Here is a 16,667-nt window from a genome sequence, read left to right as displayed (position 1 = left end):
TAACCGCATAATTATGGCCAACCTAACTCGATGCACTTTACTGTTAACATAGACGACAGACCCATTCGAATACTTGGAGACTGTTCCTACTCTCGAAAATATTTTATTATCTATTATCATTACAACCCAACTCAATACATCTTACTGTTAGCCCAGACAATAGACCGATTCGAATACTTGAAGACTGTTCCTACTCTCGAAAATATTTTATTATCTATTATCATTACAACCCAACTCGATACATCTTACTGTTATCCTAGACAATAGACCGATTCGAGACATTTTCAACCTCCAAAATTATTTAACCGTCTATTACTTTTATCTTGAAAGGATTTCGAATACATAGATAAATCTATCTAAGTATATTTAAAAGACATTTTAGAACCACATTTAAAGACGAGGTTGAGGAAATAATCGGTTTGCGGCCTAACCGTTTCCTAGGTGCTTCGCACGAAAACATTGACCAGTCGCAGTATATTCCCAAATCCAATCATTGCCCATGAAATGCGCACTTTCTGATCGATTCCACTGTTTGTATTTACACGTAGCACGGTGTAATTGGATTCACTAGACGTGCTTCTGTCGCGCGCGCAGCTGTTCCAGTTTTGAACACCTTAAAAGCAACACTTGCTCGTGCACGGGATACGAGAGTTTCCGTCGCCACAATCTGATCCGCGAAATCAACAATCGCCACCGCGGTGGCGATCTTTCGTTTCGTATGGAACGACGCGTGGTATACGCGGCCACTGATTTATTCTATCAACGGCGCGGAATTGACTGTAAACTGGACCCCAATTATTTCTAATACCACGAGAGCGCATTTTGTGGCGCGTTAACCCCAAAAGCGGACCGCCACGTCGTGCAATTTCTCCCGATAATCGCGTCGACCAGGTATATCGATCTCAATTCGAGCACAGTTCACCAGTTCCTGCCCATTTTGGCAAAACCGTGGCCGGTTCGACTTTCCACGTTGAATTATGCATACCCCGCGGAAATCCATCGTGCCGGCGTAATTGAGCTATTTGAAAAGTTGCCGCTGAATTATCGACCGGGTCGGTCGATCGGTCGCGCAGCCGCAGGAATCCCTTTGATCGGCGATCGACCACGTGCTCGCCTTTGTTTCCCACTCTTTTTCCAAGGAATGCAGCTCGCGGCTTTCACTCGCATGGTTCTCGGTAATTCGCGGAAGCAAAACTCCTTTAACCGTTTCTTCGACGGATGTTAGAATTTTTCTCCTTTCTTAGCAGCGGTAGGAATAATAATCGGTAGACGTTCACCGACGAATTACATTTACTAGAGATTTTTAAGAAAGTGTACACCGTGACTAGGAATTTTAACCGAGGTATATACGAAGTCACTAGGGAATTCGATGCAACGATCGATGCACTTCAGTGAAAATAGACTGTGCTTCGTCTCCAACGAAACGAGTACTTGGGATAAACAAAACCACGTGACTGTGACAGAATCGAAATAAAGGATTGTGCATATACCTATATACGTACTTGTATATATACCTCCAGTGAATACAGATAGAATTCATACGATAACTATTTATATGTATACCGATATAATGTGTTAGATATTAAATGATAAGTTTCCTGATCTTCTTTTAAACAGTATTAAACAACGTTCAACAGCCACGCGACTATGCGTTTCAATGTTCAATCTTCTCCCCACCCACCTACCAATCGCACCACCCACGCACTAGCCACGCCCATTGGGGTCTTTTCCAAGTTGTTAGATTATACCTGTTGTACGATAACGAATAAGAGTGATCGTGAACGTTGGACGTGTATTGTTTTCCACGACGGATGGAAACACTGAGAAATTGATCGTCCATCGGAAAATGTTAAAATACAGCGAACGATATGTGAAAGGAATTGAAGCTTATCCCCCAAGTTGCAGCGCGATCGTTGTGTCGCGCCCCCTTCCGTGTTTTTAATTAACAACAATGCCGAAGCTACCGTCGGGAAGAAACTTCGCTGTCAACGATCCGTTAAGACAGTTCGCCGCGAATCATCAGCTTCGAATATTTCATAGGGAATCATTCTCCGCGCGGCACTCGATGCTGCGCATTCAGGGATGGCTGGGGGTGGAAACAAAAAAAAACGGGGTTCGTTGCGCCGTGACGAGGGCCCCCGAGGGGGGTGGAGCAGGGTTTTAAGGGGCGATTATAAATCCTCGAGGATGACGCAGGGGTGGGATGACACCGATAGTCGAGCGTCAAAGGCAGCGGCGGCTGAATTTTCATTCTGTCTGAACGTCGATCATCGATGAGACGAAAACTCCGCACGATAAGCAACCTAGACGTCCCATAATTATAGCGAAATTATACGGGACCTTTGACTCGTTTCCCACCTTTTTTCCCCGCAACGCGCACGAGTACCCTCGTAGGACGATTTAAGGAGAATATGAAGGGGCCTGGTAGGAGACAAGGGGTCAGCTTCATCACCCCAATAGCTAGGATTACTCGTGCTTACTCATCTCTGGCGGTGGTGATCAGTGGTAGTGGTTAAGTGTTGCTTCTAAATACTTTTGCGTGCCCCTATTTAGGACGTTACAAAGAGATTTGTCAAAAGAATCATCGGTAGTGTTGTCGTGTCAAAGTAAGTTTAGGTTATATCGTAAGGTTAGGTGTTATTCTTATTTGGGATTAGAATGTCGCGGTAAGGTAAGGTTAGGTCATATCGTAAGGTTAGGTGCTACACTTATTTTAGGATTAGGTTATCGCGTTAAGGTAAGGTTAGGTCATATCGTAAGTTTTGGTGTTACATTTATTGAGAACGTTACGAAGAGATTTGTAAGAAGGATTATTCGTAATGTTATCGCGTCAAGGTAAGTTTAGGTTATATCGTAAGGTGATACACTTATTTTAGGATTAGGTTATCGCGTTAAGGTTAGATCATATCGTAAGCTTTAGGTGCTACACTTATTTAGGATATTATGAAGAGATTTGTAAGAATTATCTGTAGTGTCATCGCGTCAAGGTAAGGTTAGATCATATCGTGAGCTTAGGTGCTACACTTATTTAGGATATTACGAAGAGATTTGTAAGAATTATCCGTAGTGTCATCGCGTCAAGGTGAGGTTAGGCCATATCGTAAGGTTAGGTGCTACACAGTACGGACATCTAGTGTCTCTTTACTGCAAAGAGTAATTTCTCAATACGAATGTTCGTTTTCTAGAATATTATATTATTTTAACAATATGTATCCCAAATATCTCCATGTATATACAATGCAATAGACACCTTCTGCAATTTAAACCGATCGTACCAGCGGTCCCGCGATACGCGAAAGGTGAGAATCGTTGGTATTTATAATAACAAGAAATTATAGCAACTGAAAGTACGAAAATTATTAATATTTCCCGAATACACAATGCGTGCTACCACACAGTTTCTGTACATTTGGATACATTTTATTTGCCCGTGTATATATCCACGCGTACAGAGGTTTATTATTAATATTGTATAAATAGCAGCAAACGGGGAGGCGTGAGAATTAATAACGTAGCAAGTGAAAATCGTCCCACAGACAGATTGATTCTTCGCGTACTTCGATACGATCGTTCCGGCGTGTGCGGTGATAAATGACGTGACAACGAACCGTGCCGGGGCAAGCGGTGGCTTTCCTCCTTTTTTCTCGAAAATATTTCTTTTTAACCGGCATGACGAATCGACTCGCCACACTCGAGTGGCGTTACGTCTCGTGACCGGGCAGCTCGACCCGTTTCGTTAAAAAGTTGACGAAGTAATGCGCCAGTCCGACGACAATGCAAAACCGATGGACACCAATCGCTTCGAGACGAATTTCCCAACCGGTCGCGCATTTACCAAATTATTTTACTTTTTTTTTGGAATGTCAATAGTGATCTGCGTCGATTATAAGGGGAGGACAACATCCTGACGAGTAAAAAAAAATCGAATTTTTTTTCTTATTTTCTTAAAGTTGAAACTGTGTAGAATGTTATGTCAAAACAATATTTCGAAATTTAACGAAGTTGCAGCAATAAATAAACTCGTTTTACGTTTTTCTCTAAATTACATTTTTCAACCTGGCCAACACGAACGACACATTCCATTTACTACAAATTTTATAGAGATATTCTGCATAGAATACTCTATAGTGTATAAAAGTTTAAAGTTGTTTCTTTGGATAGAAATGATTGTTTATTTTCAAACTTCAACCAATTTTACAAGTATTAAAATTTTCGAAAAATCGTACGATAGATTTTAGACAATAGTCTCTACTTTATGAATCGACAGCATTTTTTTTATTTCAAACCTGCCAGTTCTTGTCAACTGTGGTAGCCAGCGAACAATGTTTCACCAGAAGGGGTTCTGGAAATAGCGAATAACTTCGCCATTTTGTACGATTTTTACTTTCGCAAAATTGTAGAATGAAGCTGAAAGTTATCTTTATATTCTTCTAAAAAAAACGATTGTTGTACATATAGATCTATAAGCCCGCAGAATTTCGTTAAAATCAGTACCGACATTCCCCTTGTCGGATCAAGCGTCTTTCCAATAGATTCTGTGTCAGTTGCCATTAGTCGTTCCACCGCCTTCTCTATTCGTGGGTACTTCCAGTCGAATTTACTATCGCGTAACAGATCTCGTTCGCTGCCACCCGATGGTGACTAGATAAAGCAGGTTTTCATTACAGCTTGTAACACGCAATCATTTTTTTTAGGTTAGAACGACTATTTGCAAGGAATTTCAATTTATAGGTTAGACGTTCGTTGCAACGATTGATTGGCAATAATTTCAATCTTCAGGTTGATCACTGGTTGTAATTACTGCAAACACTTTTAATTCTTCGATCGGAGATTTGTTACGACAAATACCTTTACTTTAATTCAACGACGAGAGTGAACTCGAAGTTAATCAAAATCGATCGAAAAAGGCGCCATTTTCTCGGAACATCGAGTGTATTGGAAACGATCTTGATCCGGAAGTAACTTAACCTCGCGGACCTGTTTCGAAAGTTCGAAACGGAATGAAGAATCTAAAAGCGGAGTGTTCGAAAATCCAAAAATTTCAACGGAACCGAGCGAAGTAGAAAAAGAAAAAATAGAACGACGTTATCAAAGGCTCGCAACCATAATAAAAAAAAAAAAAGTACGAGGCCTCCGGAAGTCGAGCTCCCCACCACAAAAGCGCCCTTTATACGCCGGTTACTGGCTGTAGCGGCGATATAAAATTCAAAGCCGCCAAGTGGCACCCTCCACGCTAACGACAGCGCCGCCCCTGAGCATCAGTATGCTAATCCGATGATTGGCTATGTTCCAACCCTGCTACCTCTCTCTCTCCTCCTCCCGCGGCACCATCTCCCGTTCCTCTGCGGCTTCCTGATGGGATCCGGCCACCCTTAACCGAAACCATAAGCCAAAACTAACCCTTATTCTAATTAGGCGGCGCCACGACGCGCCCCCTGCTTTGCATATTTTCTCGATTAACTTCGCCCTTTCTTTATCCGGCCGAAACGGGCGTTGCTTCAATTTCCGCGGAATTTTCTCGGACTCCGCTTTTTTCAGCCTCCGTTCCCCAGTATCCATCCAAGGAGGTGTCTCGTCCCAAAATCGTCACGTATATTTTGCACAGAATGTTTGTACTCGACAAAATCTCTTCCTTTTTTCTCAGGTATATTGTTTCAGTAATCTCGAGGTATCACCAAGTCTTTGATCTCCGTGGATTGCTTCGTGAAGAACCTAAACGTGGACTACGAAAGTATTTGATTGACCTTAGGTCCTTGCTAGAAGTGCTACTTGGACGGATAATTGACCATGTCTCGTGATAGGTGATTCTAAATAGCTTACCAATGTTAGAGCTCGAAATTGTTCATCGAATTTGTTCCAGAACTTTCAGAAATTATCACCAATTGTGCCTGGTGTGGTACAACCGAACACTGTGAACTACGAAAGTATTTCATTGACCTTAGAAGTCCCTGCTAGAAGTGCTACTCGGATGGATAATTGACCATGTCTCGTGATAGGTGATTCTAAATAGCTTACCAATGTTAGAGCTCGAAATTGTTCATCGAATTTGTTCCAGAACTTTCAGAAATTATCACCAATTATGTCTGGTGTGGTACAACCGAACACTGTCCATCAAACTTTAATCGGGACAATTTCGAGTGCTATCCAAGTTAGCGAGAAGACAATGGACCCTAGACAGACGCTAGTCTTACTAACCAAGATTGAAAACTGATATGGACATCGGTCTATAATCCAAGATCGTCGAACTCTCTGTTAGAACAGTCATGAAGATCACTTCCCTGCTAAAAGGACAATCTAAATCATTCAGAAGACAGTGGACCCTAGACAGACGATTCCTATCCAAAACTACAGTTTGATATGTTCATCAACCTATAATCCAAGATCATTGAACTCTCTGTTAGAGCACTCATGAAGATCACTTCCCTGCTAAAGCGACAATCCAAATAATTGAGAAGACAATGGGCCTCGGACAAACCTTTGCTATCCAAGAGAACTGTTTCATATGTTCATTAACCTACAATCCAAGATCGTCGAACTCTCTGTTGGAGCAGTTACCAAGATCACTTTCCTACTAAAAGGACAATCCAAATCATTCAGAAGACAGTGTACCCCAGACAGACGTTTGCTATCCAAAACTGTTTGACACGCTCCTCAGCTTATATTCCAAGATCATCGAACTCTCTGTTAGAGCAGTCATGAAGATCACTTCCCTATTAAAACGACAATCCAAATCATTCAGAAGACAGTGGACCCCAAAGAGACGTTTGCTATCCAAAACTGTTTGATACGCTCCTCAGCTTATAATCCAAGATCATGGAATTCCCCGTTTGATCAGTCACAAAGATAATATGCCCGCTGAAAGGCGATCGATTTCAGATACTCGATGATCGGAGACCTAAAATCAGCCAGTGGATCCAACCGAAACAATCCTCAGACACCGGGAACAATTTCACCCAGGGCAAATCCTCCCCAACGGATGTCTGCGCGAGATCCTCGTCACCGCACCTGAAAGATTCGCTAATGCCATTCGCGAGTAGACAAATTGGCGAAACTTACACGGGCTTTGGGTTGCCGGCGAGTGCGTATAACGAGGATTAGCAACGTTAACGAGGGCGGCACGAGACCTATGCATAGCAACTTAACCTCGTCAGAATCCACTCGAGCCACCGTCCTGCCCGCCTCTCCCCGCGTACGCGACCAATGAAATTGAAATGGGTCTCTCTCGATGCGGCGGCGAACCCTCGCTGACATAAGCTCATAAACCCGCGATATTGAATACAAATGGACGATACCGGCGGCCGGTCGGGGTGCAAATGAGCCCCGTGAAACCAACCCCTGGCCCTGGGGGCTGACCCTGAGGTCGATACGTCGACCTTAATAGCGCGGATCGAGGGGAGAGCCCCCAAAATGCTCCGCGATCAATTAGGTCGACCTCGAAGACATGCCTGTAAATTGGTTTTTGTTCCATGGGGTTCGATGGGAAAGGGGTTTCCTTAGCTTTCGGGGATCCTTCGAACGGGCCGTGTCGTGGGAATATGGATAAATTTTGAAACTTTCTTCACATTATCCTGGAGATTGATTTTTTTCTTTTACAAAAATTATCCGAGGGAGGGGGAACACACGGTTTCGAATTTGAGAAAATAAGTTTTATATTCGATGGAAATTTGATAAAGTTTCACTCGCGATTGTTCTTCCGACAACGATGTTTTACAGTTGGAAACTTGTCGTGAAAAAGGAATCGTAGGTGTTGAAATTGAGTGTCACGTGATCCTCGTACGTTTCATTTATTCGATCAGAATTTTGAAAGCGATACTCACTTTTTCTCTCGTTTCCCCGCTCCCGTGTCCCGGAATCCTTTCGCGAACGGATTGTTGTCGATTTTCAACTGGGTAATCTGCAACAAAACGAAATTGCAATGAACACGATTAATTATTTTCCATTATTTCGCCCTCCACTGCTCTGGTGCAAGAAAATGAAATGGAAATATACTTTGTCCTTTGAAAATGTACAATCACGCGTATCGTTGAGAATAATATCCCCCGAGTATAATCTCAACTTAATTGCACCACTTTCAACGAACCACGAGGGGAAAAAAAAAGTTTCTTTTTAAAGCTTAAACGAACTTTTGTCCAATATTATTAACGCGCGAGATACGACAATAGAAATACACCGTGCACACAGTCGATAAATACACATTACAAATGCGTAAGAGGCAAAGTGCAGCTAAAGTGCAACTATTAAACCTAACCTCAAATACGCGGCACACTGAATTTTTCTTTATTATCGCATTGTGATATCCACTCTAGTAAAACGAAAGTAATCGGACTAATAAAGTTTCCGGAATATAGTTTCGAAGTGTTCTCACCATTCTCGACGAATCGTAACGAATGAACTCTCGCTCGCAAAAATGGCGACGAGAAATGTATTTTGGTCGACACTGTTGCTGTACATAGTAATACATATTACAGCAAGTGCAACTGAATCGATGAATCGGGGAACGTGGTACAAATACCACGTTTTCAACTATTAAAAAAAATAGCTTTTTGTAGTTATTAAACTCGAGGAGCTGCACCTGATGCACGAGTATTCAAAGGGCATTTCTTTTTCACTGTTCTTGATCTTAGTACACGATTCTATGTATAAATACATATTTATACGTATTTCGAGTTTACTCTAAGACGGTTAATTTTTAACACGTACTGTTCTTTGCAACGTTGATTCAGTTAATAAATCTCTTCTGCTCGATCATCGAACCTCTTTTTCTATTACTGTTTTCGATCAATTTCGACCAACTTCTACCAACCAATGACCGTCTTTTTAATTTCACTCTGTCCCCAAGATCGAATCCCATGAAATTCAAGTTACGACGAAACAACTACCGCGCGAATCGTACTTGCCTCGGCTGATTTCAAGAAACGCAGTAGGCGTTCGCTGTTCAAAAAGATCCACAGAAACGATATCCTTCTTCCGGCCTCAGATACCAGGAAGGAACGGCGATAACGAGGGATGGGTGGGGCGAGAATCGGACGACGAAAAATCCAGACAAGGGGCCCCTTTTGCGCGCGTGCAACATCAAAAATAATGCGTACCGGGAACCACGATGGTTCCCCGAACCCTTTCGGCTCCATCGACGACGGGGGATTTTAATTAACGCGACCGACAAAAAAGAAAACCATCATTTGTCCTCGACGTCTTGCCAATCGTGGTCTTCAAAATTTTATTCATCGTTTTGTTTATCCATTTCGAAATTTTGTCAAAATTTTTCGCTCACAATATTGCTCTCGAACGTTGAACAACGACTTTGTCACCTCGACAGACGAAAGTATTCAGCGAAGAGGAAAATAATTTTGTTCACTGTTTCATTTACCAAACTTTCACTGTTTACTCCTGGTTACAACTTCTTAGACAAACAACAAATTCCGTTATGCAACATGTCCATTAATTAGATGTTTCCTTTACTCAATTACGCTAATCAAATGCCGTGTCCCAGGTAAACTTTTGGTAATTAACGCGGTGGTAATGGCCCGATAATAACGTTTGAACGAAAAAGAAACGGACAATATTGTTACACTGCACACCTACCTGTGCGAATAATGGAAGTGAATGTTAATTAAGAAAATATGCTCGCGATTGTTCAAAATACTATTTAACATCCAACAGTTCGAAACACGCGTCTCTCGGTGCCAACCTTCAACGTGAAAGACGCAGAAAAAAAATAAGGTCCCCGTCGAAATGTCCCCAGAAAACAATTTCCACCGAGAAACTTTTCTCTCGTCTATTACCTTCGTTCGAAAAAAGGGTGTAAAAGTGAAACGCGATGGGTTCGAATCGGTCCATTCAGATAAATCCATCGGGGCAAACAAAAGCCCCAAGTTCCTCGTAACAAAACGAAGTCGAATATTCCCAGAATCCACCGCGACTAACGAGTTCCCCTAGCCTCTCACGAACGTTGCGATCGGTCGAGCTGGAAATGAAATGGAAAAAAAAAAGAAAAAAAAAAAAAAGAAACGGACGTTCACTCACCTTCTCGTTCTGATAGGCGGTCACCGCGATGAATTCCGTCTCCTTGAAAACGTAACTCCTGAACGTCGAATAGGCGAGCTGCGAGATGTGATTGGCCCTCGCCAGGTGAAACCTCGGTTGGTACTTGTGCATCGAGTTCAATATCGTCTGAAAGAACCAGGCGAGCATATATTGGGACAGACTGTTTCACGGGCGGAGCTCGTGCTCGCAATGTCTCCTTTCTTTTCGAGTGTCTTTTCGGGAAATCGACTGGCTGCGTGGTCGCGATTCGGTGACTCGTTGTTACGCGTAACGGCCACGTTGGCAGCACTGTGATCGTGAGACTCGACTGACTTTAACGAACACGGCGTAACCTCTGCAATTCTCACTCGACGTCGGTGATCGTTGAAATTAAAGAACGTTCAGTTGCTCGAAAGATGTTTTGATACGCCGAGCGAAGCGTAATTTAGGTTAGGTTCGTGTTAGTCGAGCGACGAAAACGAGAACGTTGTTCGAACGTTTAATGAACAAAAAAAAAAAAATAATTGATATTACTTCGGCTACATTGGAAAGTTTTAACGTTCGTTTGTAACCGTTTTTCAATACCCGCAGCCAGTGTCGATGTTACTTGCAAATCGCTTCAGCGTCGGCCCATAATGCATAACAAGAATGGACGGTGAACTTTCCAAAGCGTATTCAATCGATTCCTATGCGAGTAAAAGCTGTACAAAGTGTCGCCAACGTAGGGCAGAAAAATATCTAGCGGTCGGCTAATGTATTATGCATTATGGGCCGCTGTTAACAAGCCAAGCTTGACGAAAAAGACCACGTGAAAGAGAAGCAAGGCAGAAGAGATACGAATTCTAGTCAGAGTTTATCGTGCTCGTGGCATCCCGAAAGCGCAGTATAGATCGAGCCGATTATTTCGCAAAGTGGTATAATCGTTGCTCAAGTTACATCATGCGGCGCAGATCGGCTCGTACCGTAAACTCTTGCTAAAGTTCGTTCTCTTCGATTTTAATATCTCTCCAGGACGATGACGATTCGTGGCTATCTCGACCAGGCATCCCGTTTCTTTGATTTCGATCGCACGTTCTACTAATTTTTAAATTATTCCCGTGGAATTGGCGAATCCCCGTTACTTCTGTTTCGAGGTTATCCGCGCGAAATCCTTCGATGTTAGAACACGAATTTTCTTTGAAATTTTGTCAGTCAAGAAAAAGTAAAATCTTTAAAAAGAAATATTTTACCTTTTCTTCAATTTCGACCGCACGTTTTATTAATTTTTAAATTATTCCCATGGAATTGGCGAATCCCCGTTACTTCTATTTTGAGGTTATCCACGCGAAAACCTTCGATGTTAGAACAGCAATTCTCTTTGAAATTTTGTCAGTCGAGAAAAATCAAAATGCAAGAAAGCAAGACGATTAAAGAGAATACGCGAAATTATTTTCAGGAAACTCCCTATCTTTTCAATTTCGATCGCATCTATTTTAAATTCTTAAATAATTCCCGCCAAATTAGGAAATTTCCGTTACTCACTTTTCGACGTTACGATGCGAATTTTCTTTGGAATTCTGTCAATAAAAATCAAAATGCAAAGAAGTAGAATGTTTAGAAAGAAACAATTTACCCTTTCCCCAATTTCGACCGCACGTTTTACCAATTTTTAAATTATTCCGGAATTAGGGAATCCCCATTTCTCCGCGCGAAATCCTACGACATTGTGATTCGAGTTATCTTCGAAATTTTGTCAGCCAAGAAAAATTAAAATGTTTAAAAAGAAACAGTTCACCCTTTCCCCAATTTCGACCACACGTTTTACCAATTTTTAAACAATTCCCGCGAAATTAGGGAATCCCAATTTCTCCTAATGTCCGCGCGAAATCCTGCAAAATCGCGATTCGAGTTATCTTCGAAATTTGGTCAGTTAAGTAGAATCAAAAATGCAAGAAGAGCAAAAGATGGTTGAGAAGGATACGCGAAATTCTTTTCACGAAACACGTCAGCGTAGGTGGGCGTAATCTCCGTTTTTAATGGCAAACACTTTGAGAGCGGTTCGAGAGAAATAAAACGATTGATTCGCTTTTAGTCGCTTTAGTCTGGGCTGCATCTTCCGCGCGATGCAAATGCACCGGGGCAGTAGCAGCTAACAAGATTGCACAGGACATTCCATCGAGGAATGGATGCGCCGTTGCTGGCTACTCGATAAATCTACGTTCCGCCGTGGAATTACGGTAATTACGCGGCGGAATTTTCGTAATGGGGGAGCCCGAGTCGCTACTTCATAGGCGGACAATCTGCAAATAATATTGCCGTTTGACGGATGAACTTTCGAATCTTCGAACGGCTGTCTCGATTTCAAACTGGCTACCGAAAGCGAGAGGAGTCTACGAGTTGCGAGTAATTGGTGTCGGTAGACTAGACGTTATTGCCAACTTCGATGGATCCGTCGATACGGGATATATTGCTTAAAATGTGCGACGATAGAAATACGATAGCCAGTTATCCTTGAGGGATAGCGTCGGAAGAATCGAACGAATAATTACCATCGATACCCAAGTCTGTGTTACCAGTGATCTCTACAGTCCCCTTGAATCGAACTTGGAGAGTGAAGCTACAACGTAACAGTGAAGCTACAACGTAGCTAGGTACTCTACTTCGGGTGTCTACCACCGATATTAAGATCGGGATAGGTAATCGGTTCGATCCTCTTTGGTCCCGAACACGAGGCTAGGACTATGAAAAAGGAACGAGAAAGTTGGCTACTTGCCGCGAAAGATTGTAGCGAAAGACACGGTCGTCCACGGAAAGCAAAGTCCTCGAAAACACGTTCCGGGGGAGATCTCGCGAGAACAAGAGGCAGACGGAGAAAGAGGGCAAAGGTCCGGGCCGCGAGCAGTCGCGATAACGACGAGCAAAGAGAGAAACGGTGTCCAATCCGCGCCCCTGGTGGATCCCTCTCGATCTGGCAATAAATAAAACCCAGACCAACGCAGCCGGCGGTCGTACGTGGAAATCGCGATCATACGGTAGAAGCTGTTGGCCCGCGGCAGTCGCCATTATGCGCGGCTCCGCACAAAGGGGAAATAATTAGCGCTGCTCGGCTGATAAGCCGGCCAATCTAGGCGTTTGTCATTAGCCTATCAAAGCCGAATGCCTCTCTGTCTGCGCGCGCGCTATCTCCTTTCTCCTGGACCTTCGGCCTCGACACGCCTCCGGCGCCGTGGAAAATATGTGCGAACGCCGATCGGAGCAATTAGTATTTCTCTGGAGCCTAATCGGGGGCCGCTCGACCGCGACAAATGCGCGTCTTCCCAACATGAATCCTGACGATGCCCGTTGGAAAGGGGACATCGAGGATTCCTCATTATTGACAAGCTTCCTGACCGATTCTCGGTATTCCGTTGAGAACGAGTTTCCCGAACGAAATAGAGAGTATTCTAGACACTTTGAAGCTACGTTGTGGATCTTTGAGGAAATAATTGGAGATGGAGAACGGTCCAGTCTCTTCAATTCTACGTTGTAGATCTTTGAGGAAATAATTGGAGGTAGAGAACTGTCTAGTCTCCTGACTCCTATGCTATAGATTTTGAGAAAATAATTGCTGATGGAGGGTATAGTCTAGGGTCTTGGTCGCCATGTTACAGATTTTTGAGGAAATAATTGGAGATGGAGAGTACAGTCCCTTGGCTACTGTGTTACAGATTCTTGAGAAAATAAGCGGGTATTGAGAGTAGTCTGACCTCTTAGTTACTAGGTTGTAGATCTTTGAGGAAATAATTGGAGGTAGAGAACGGTCTAGTCTCCTGACTCCTATGTTATAGATTTTGAGAGAATAATTGCTGATGGAGGGTATAGTCTAGGCTCTTGGTCGCCATGTTACAGATTTTTGAGGAAATAATTGGAGATGGAGAGTACAGTCCCTTGGCTACTGTGTTACAGATTCTTGAGAAAATATGCGGATATAGAGAGTAGTCTGACCTCTTAACTACTAGGTTGTAGATCTTTGAGGACATAATTGGAGAACGGTCTAGTCTCTTGACTCCTATGTTATAGATTTTGAGGAAACAATTGGAAATGGAGAGTACAGTCTAGACTCTTGGCCGCCATGTTACAAATTTTTGAGAAAGTAATTGGAGATAGAAAGTAGTCTGTTCCTTTGGTCATTATGTAACAGATCCCTGGAGAAATAATTGGAAACAGACAGTAGTCTAGTCCCTTCGTCGCTTTGTTATAGATCTCTGACAGAATAACCGAAGGTAGATTCCAGTTCCTTCGCAACTATAAATCTTTCAGAGAATAATCAGAGACGTGGTCTGTTTCCCTTGCCGCTACGTTTATAGATCTTTAAGAAAACAATTGCACATAAAGACTAGCCTAGACCCTAGTTCTCCGTGTTATAGATCCTCAAGAATCCCAATCCGTTCCATGATGCGGTTCGACGAATATTCGCGCGTGAATCTTCAACGTCGTCGACACGTCCCAAACCACGAGCATCGGAGAACGCAACCAACCAACGACTCGAGGAGTCGATTTCTCGATCACCCGGTACAAGAGAGCGAAGAAAGAACCGAACACCGTGAAGTCAGAGCCAAGGAACTCCGAGAAGTCGGCGGAAATCGAGAGAGGCAGGTACCGAAACGACTCCAAAGCGACGTACGTATCGTGCCGCGTGAATTGACCGGCCAGATAACCGGGTGGGGGGCTCGGGGGAGGGGCGGGTAGCGAGAGAGAGAGAGAGAGAGGAAGGGGAGGGGAGTGAGGCCGAGGAAAGTGAGAGAATATCCTGGCCGACACAGAAGCCGACGCTGCTAATGACTCTGTCCGCGGTAATCTCCGGGTGTTATCTGTCCTGGCTACCTGGGGCCCACCTACTTCGAATCACGAAGCTGCACACGCTTCCAGCTCGTTTCCCGGCGTTCCGACGCGCGTCTCCCAGCATCGAGCGGACTCGCCTGAGAATGGAACCGTGGTAGATGAAACGAGCACGGGAGATACCGAACCACCGACCGGGGATGGGCTTTCGAGTTTGTCGGTCAGCCTTTCGGATTCCGTTCCTTTTGCTTTCCGCGTCTCGCGCGGCGGAATTCTTTGGAGGCTGGACGCGCAGGCCGGGTCAGGGTAACGAGCCGGTGTCGACCGTGAACATCGAACCGAACGAGCAATCCGAGAGAAACGCGTGTAATTGCGTTGCGATAAATTTCATCCTTCGTACCCGCTCGTCCGCTAATCCCGTTCGTTCCCAGTTATCTATTTCTACTCCAACCTCGGCGTACATCTAAATCCCAGACCTTATTTCCATACGCCTCTTCTTATTTTCGAGAGGAAATATACATTTTTTCGCTCGGTGTTATTTCACGGGGGGAAAGAGGGGTAAACGGGCGATATTTGGAGTTTTTTTTCAACTATTCGACGCGCAGGAAATTCGTCCAGTTCGATCACCTATCCGTGATTACGTGGGGCGAATTAGTGCAATTGTTCAATTGTTAATAATGTTTCGGTGCTCGATAAAGTTACCACGATCGATGAATGCGATCGTACCTCGCGCGGTAATTGTGAACGCGAGACACGGATCGATTATTGTTACACGCGAGTCGTAGCTTTCGTTCGAACGAATTGTGAGGCTACAGAAGTGACAAGATGGCGGCACGAGAGGAGAGACGCCACGAGTTTCCTTACGATTTCGACCACCCGTAACTTCGTCGATTCCTCGAAAGTTGAGTCATCACTTTAAAGTTGTACTTTCGAAACAGACACCTTTTAGAAAATGCAAAAAAAAAAACGGATATTAATTTTTTTCATTCCAGAGAGGGAACCCCCTTATGACGATATTTCCTAGAATTTCTGCATCTTGTTTTTGCATTACGAACACAAGGTTTAACAGATAAAGTCGATTCTAATTTAACGCTCTGTCAGTTCTAAACCTGAATTTTTTACAAATCGCAACGGAATAAAAAACCAATTTTTGTCTCCAAGATACAAGAGAACCTTCTGAAAATGATACTTGCTACAATTTCCATACCTTCCTTTTGCATTACAAGACTTAACAAATCAAGTCAATTCTAATTCAACGGTCTGTAACTTGATTAATTCTTTGAATTTTTATTTCCAACTTTAGAGGTGTATTTTATAAACCAGAATTTTTTACAAAATGCAAAGAGACAAAAAATTAATTTTTCTTTCGACACACGAAGAAAATCCCCTTAAAATGATACTCGCTAAAATTTCCACACCTGGCTGTTGCATTACAAGACTTAAAAAATCAAGTCGATCGAAATTTAACGATCCGCAACTCGGTCAACCCTTCGAACGTTTAATTTCCAACTTCAGAGGCGTACTTTCTAAAGCAGAATTTTTTAGAAAACGCAAAGGAACAAAAAATCAATTTTTTGTTTCCCTCCGAGACACGAGGGAACCCCCGGTTGCTGCGTAACCGACGAAAAAGGTTAGTGCGCGGGCGCGGCGCTCGCGAGGAAAAACGAAAGGGAGAAAGAAACGTAAAAAGAGGGAAAGAAGGAAGCACTCCGCTCGTTTCAGAGCCTGTGTGCACCGCAAACTAACCGCGCACAGTTGCCTTATGTACGGAGTCTAAGTAATCCTCGAACCATCAGCTAACTTCTTAACCCTCAAAGTGAAAAGGGCCGCCTCGAGGTGGTGGCTGG

The 16,667-nt window shown here is 43.4% G+C and overlaps 1 protein-coding gene across 3 annotated transcripts in view; it reads right to left on the bottom strand.

The window, feature by feature from the left end:
- Window positions 1–16,667, bottom strand: part of Bi (T-box transcription factor bifid) — a 179,462-nt gene that overhangs the window by 7,315 nt on the left and 155,480 nt on the right. For all 3 annotated transcript variants that reach the window (XM_076316890.1, XM_076316897.1, XM_076316905.1), the window contains exons 5-6: window positions 10,024–10,170; window positions 7,818–7,894 (exon numbers count right to left, since the gene is read on the bottom strand). In XM_076316890.1, the coding sequence (XP_076173005.1) occupies window positions 7,818–7,894; window positions 10,024–10,170 (224 nt within the window). The remainder of the gene's footprint in view (window positions 1–7,817; window positions 7,895–10,023; window positions 10,171–16,667) is intronic.

This window comes from Ptiloglossa arizonensis, chromosome 1, assembly GCF_051014685.1.
Source record: "Ptiloglossa arizonensis isolate GNS036 chromosome 1, iyPtiAriz1_principal, whole genome shotgun sequence".
NCBI classification, from domain to species: Eukaryota; Metazoa; Arthropoda; class Insecta; order Hymenoptera; family Colletidae; genus Ptiloglossa; species Ptiloglossa arizonensis.
The sequence above is the reverse complement of the archived record's forward strand: the minus strand, read 5'-3'. Positions and strand labels throughout refer to the sequence as shown.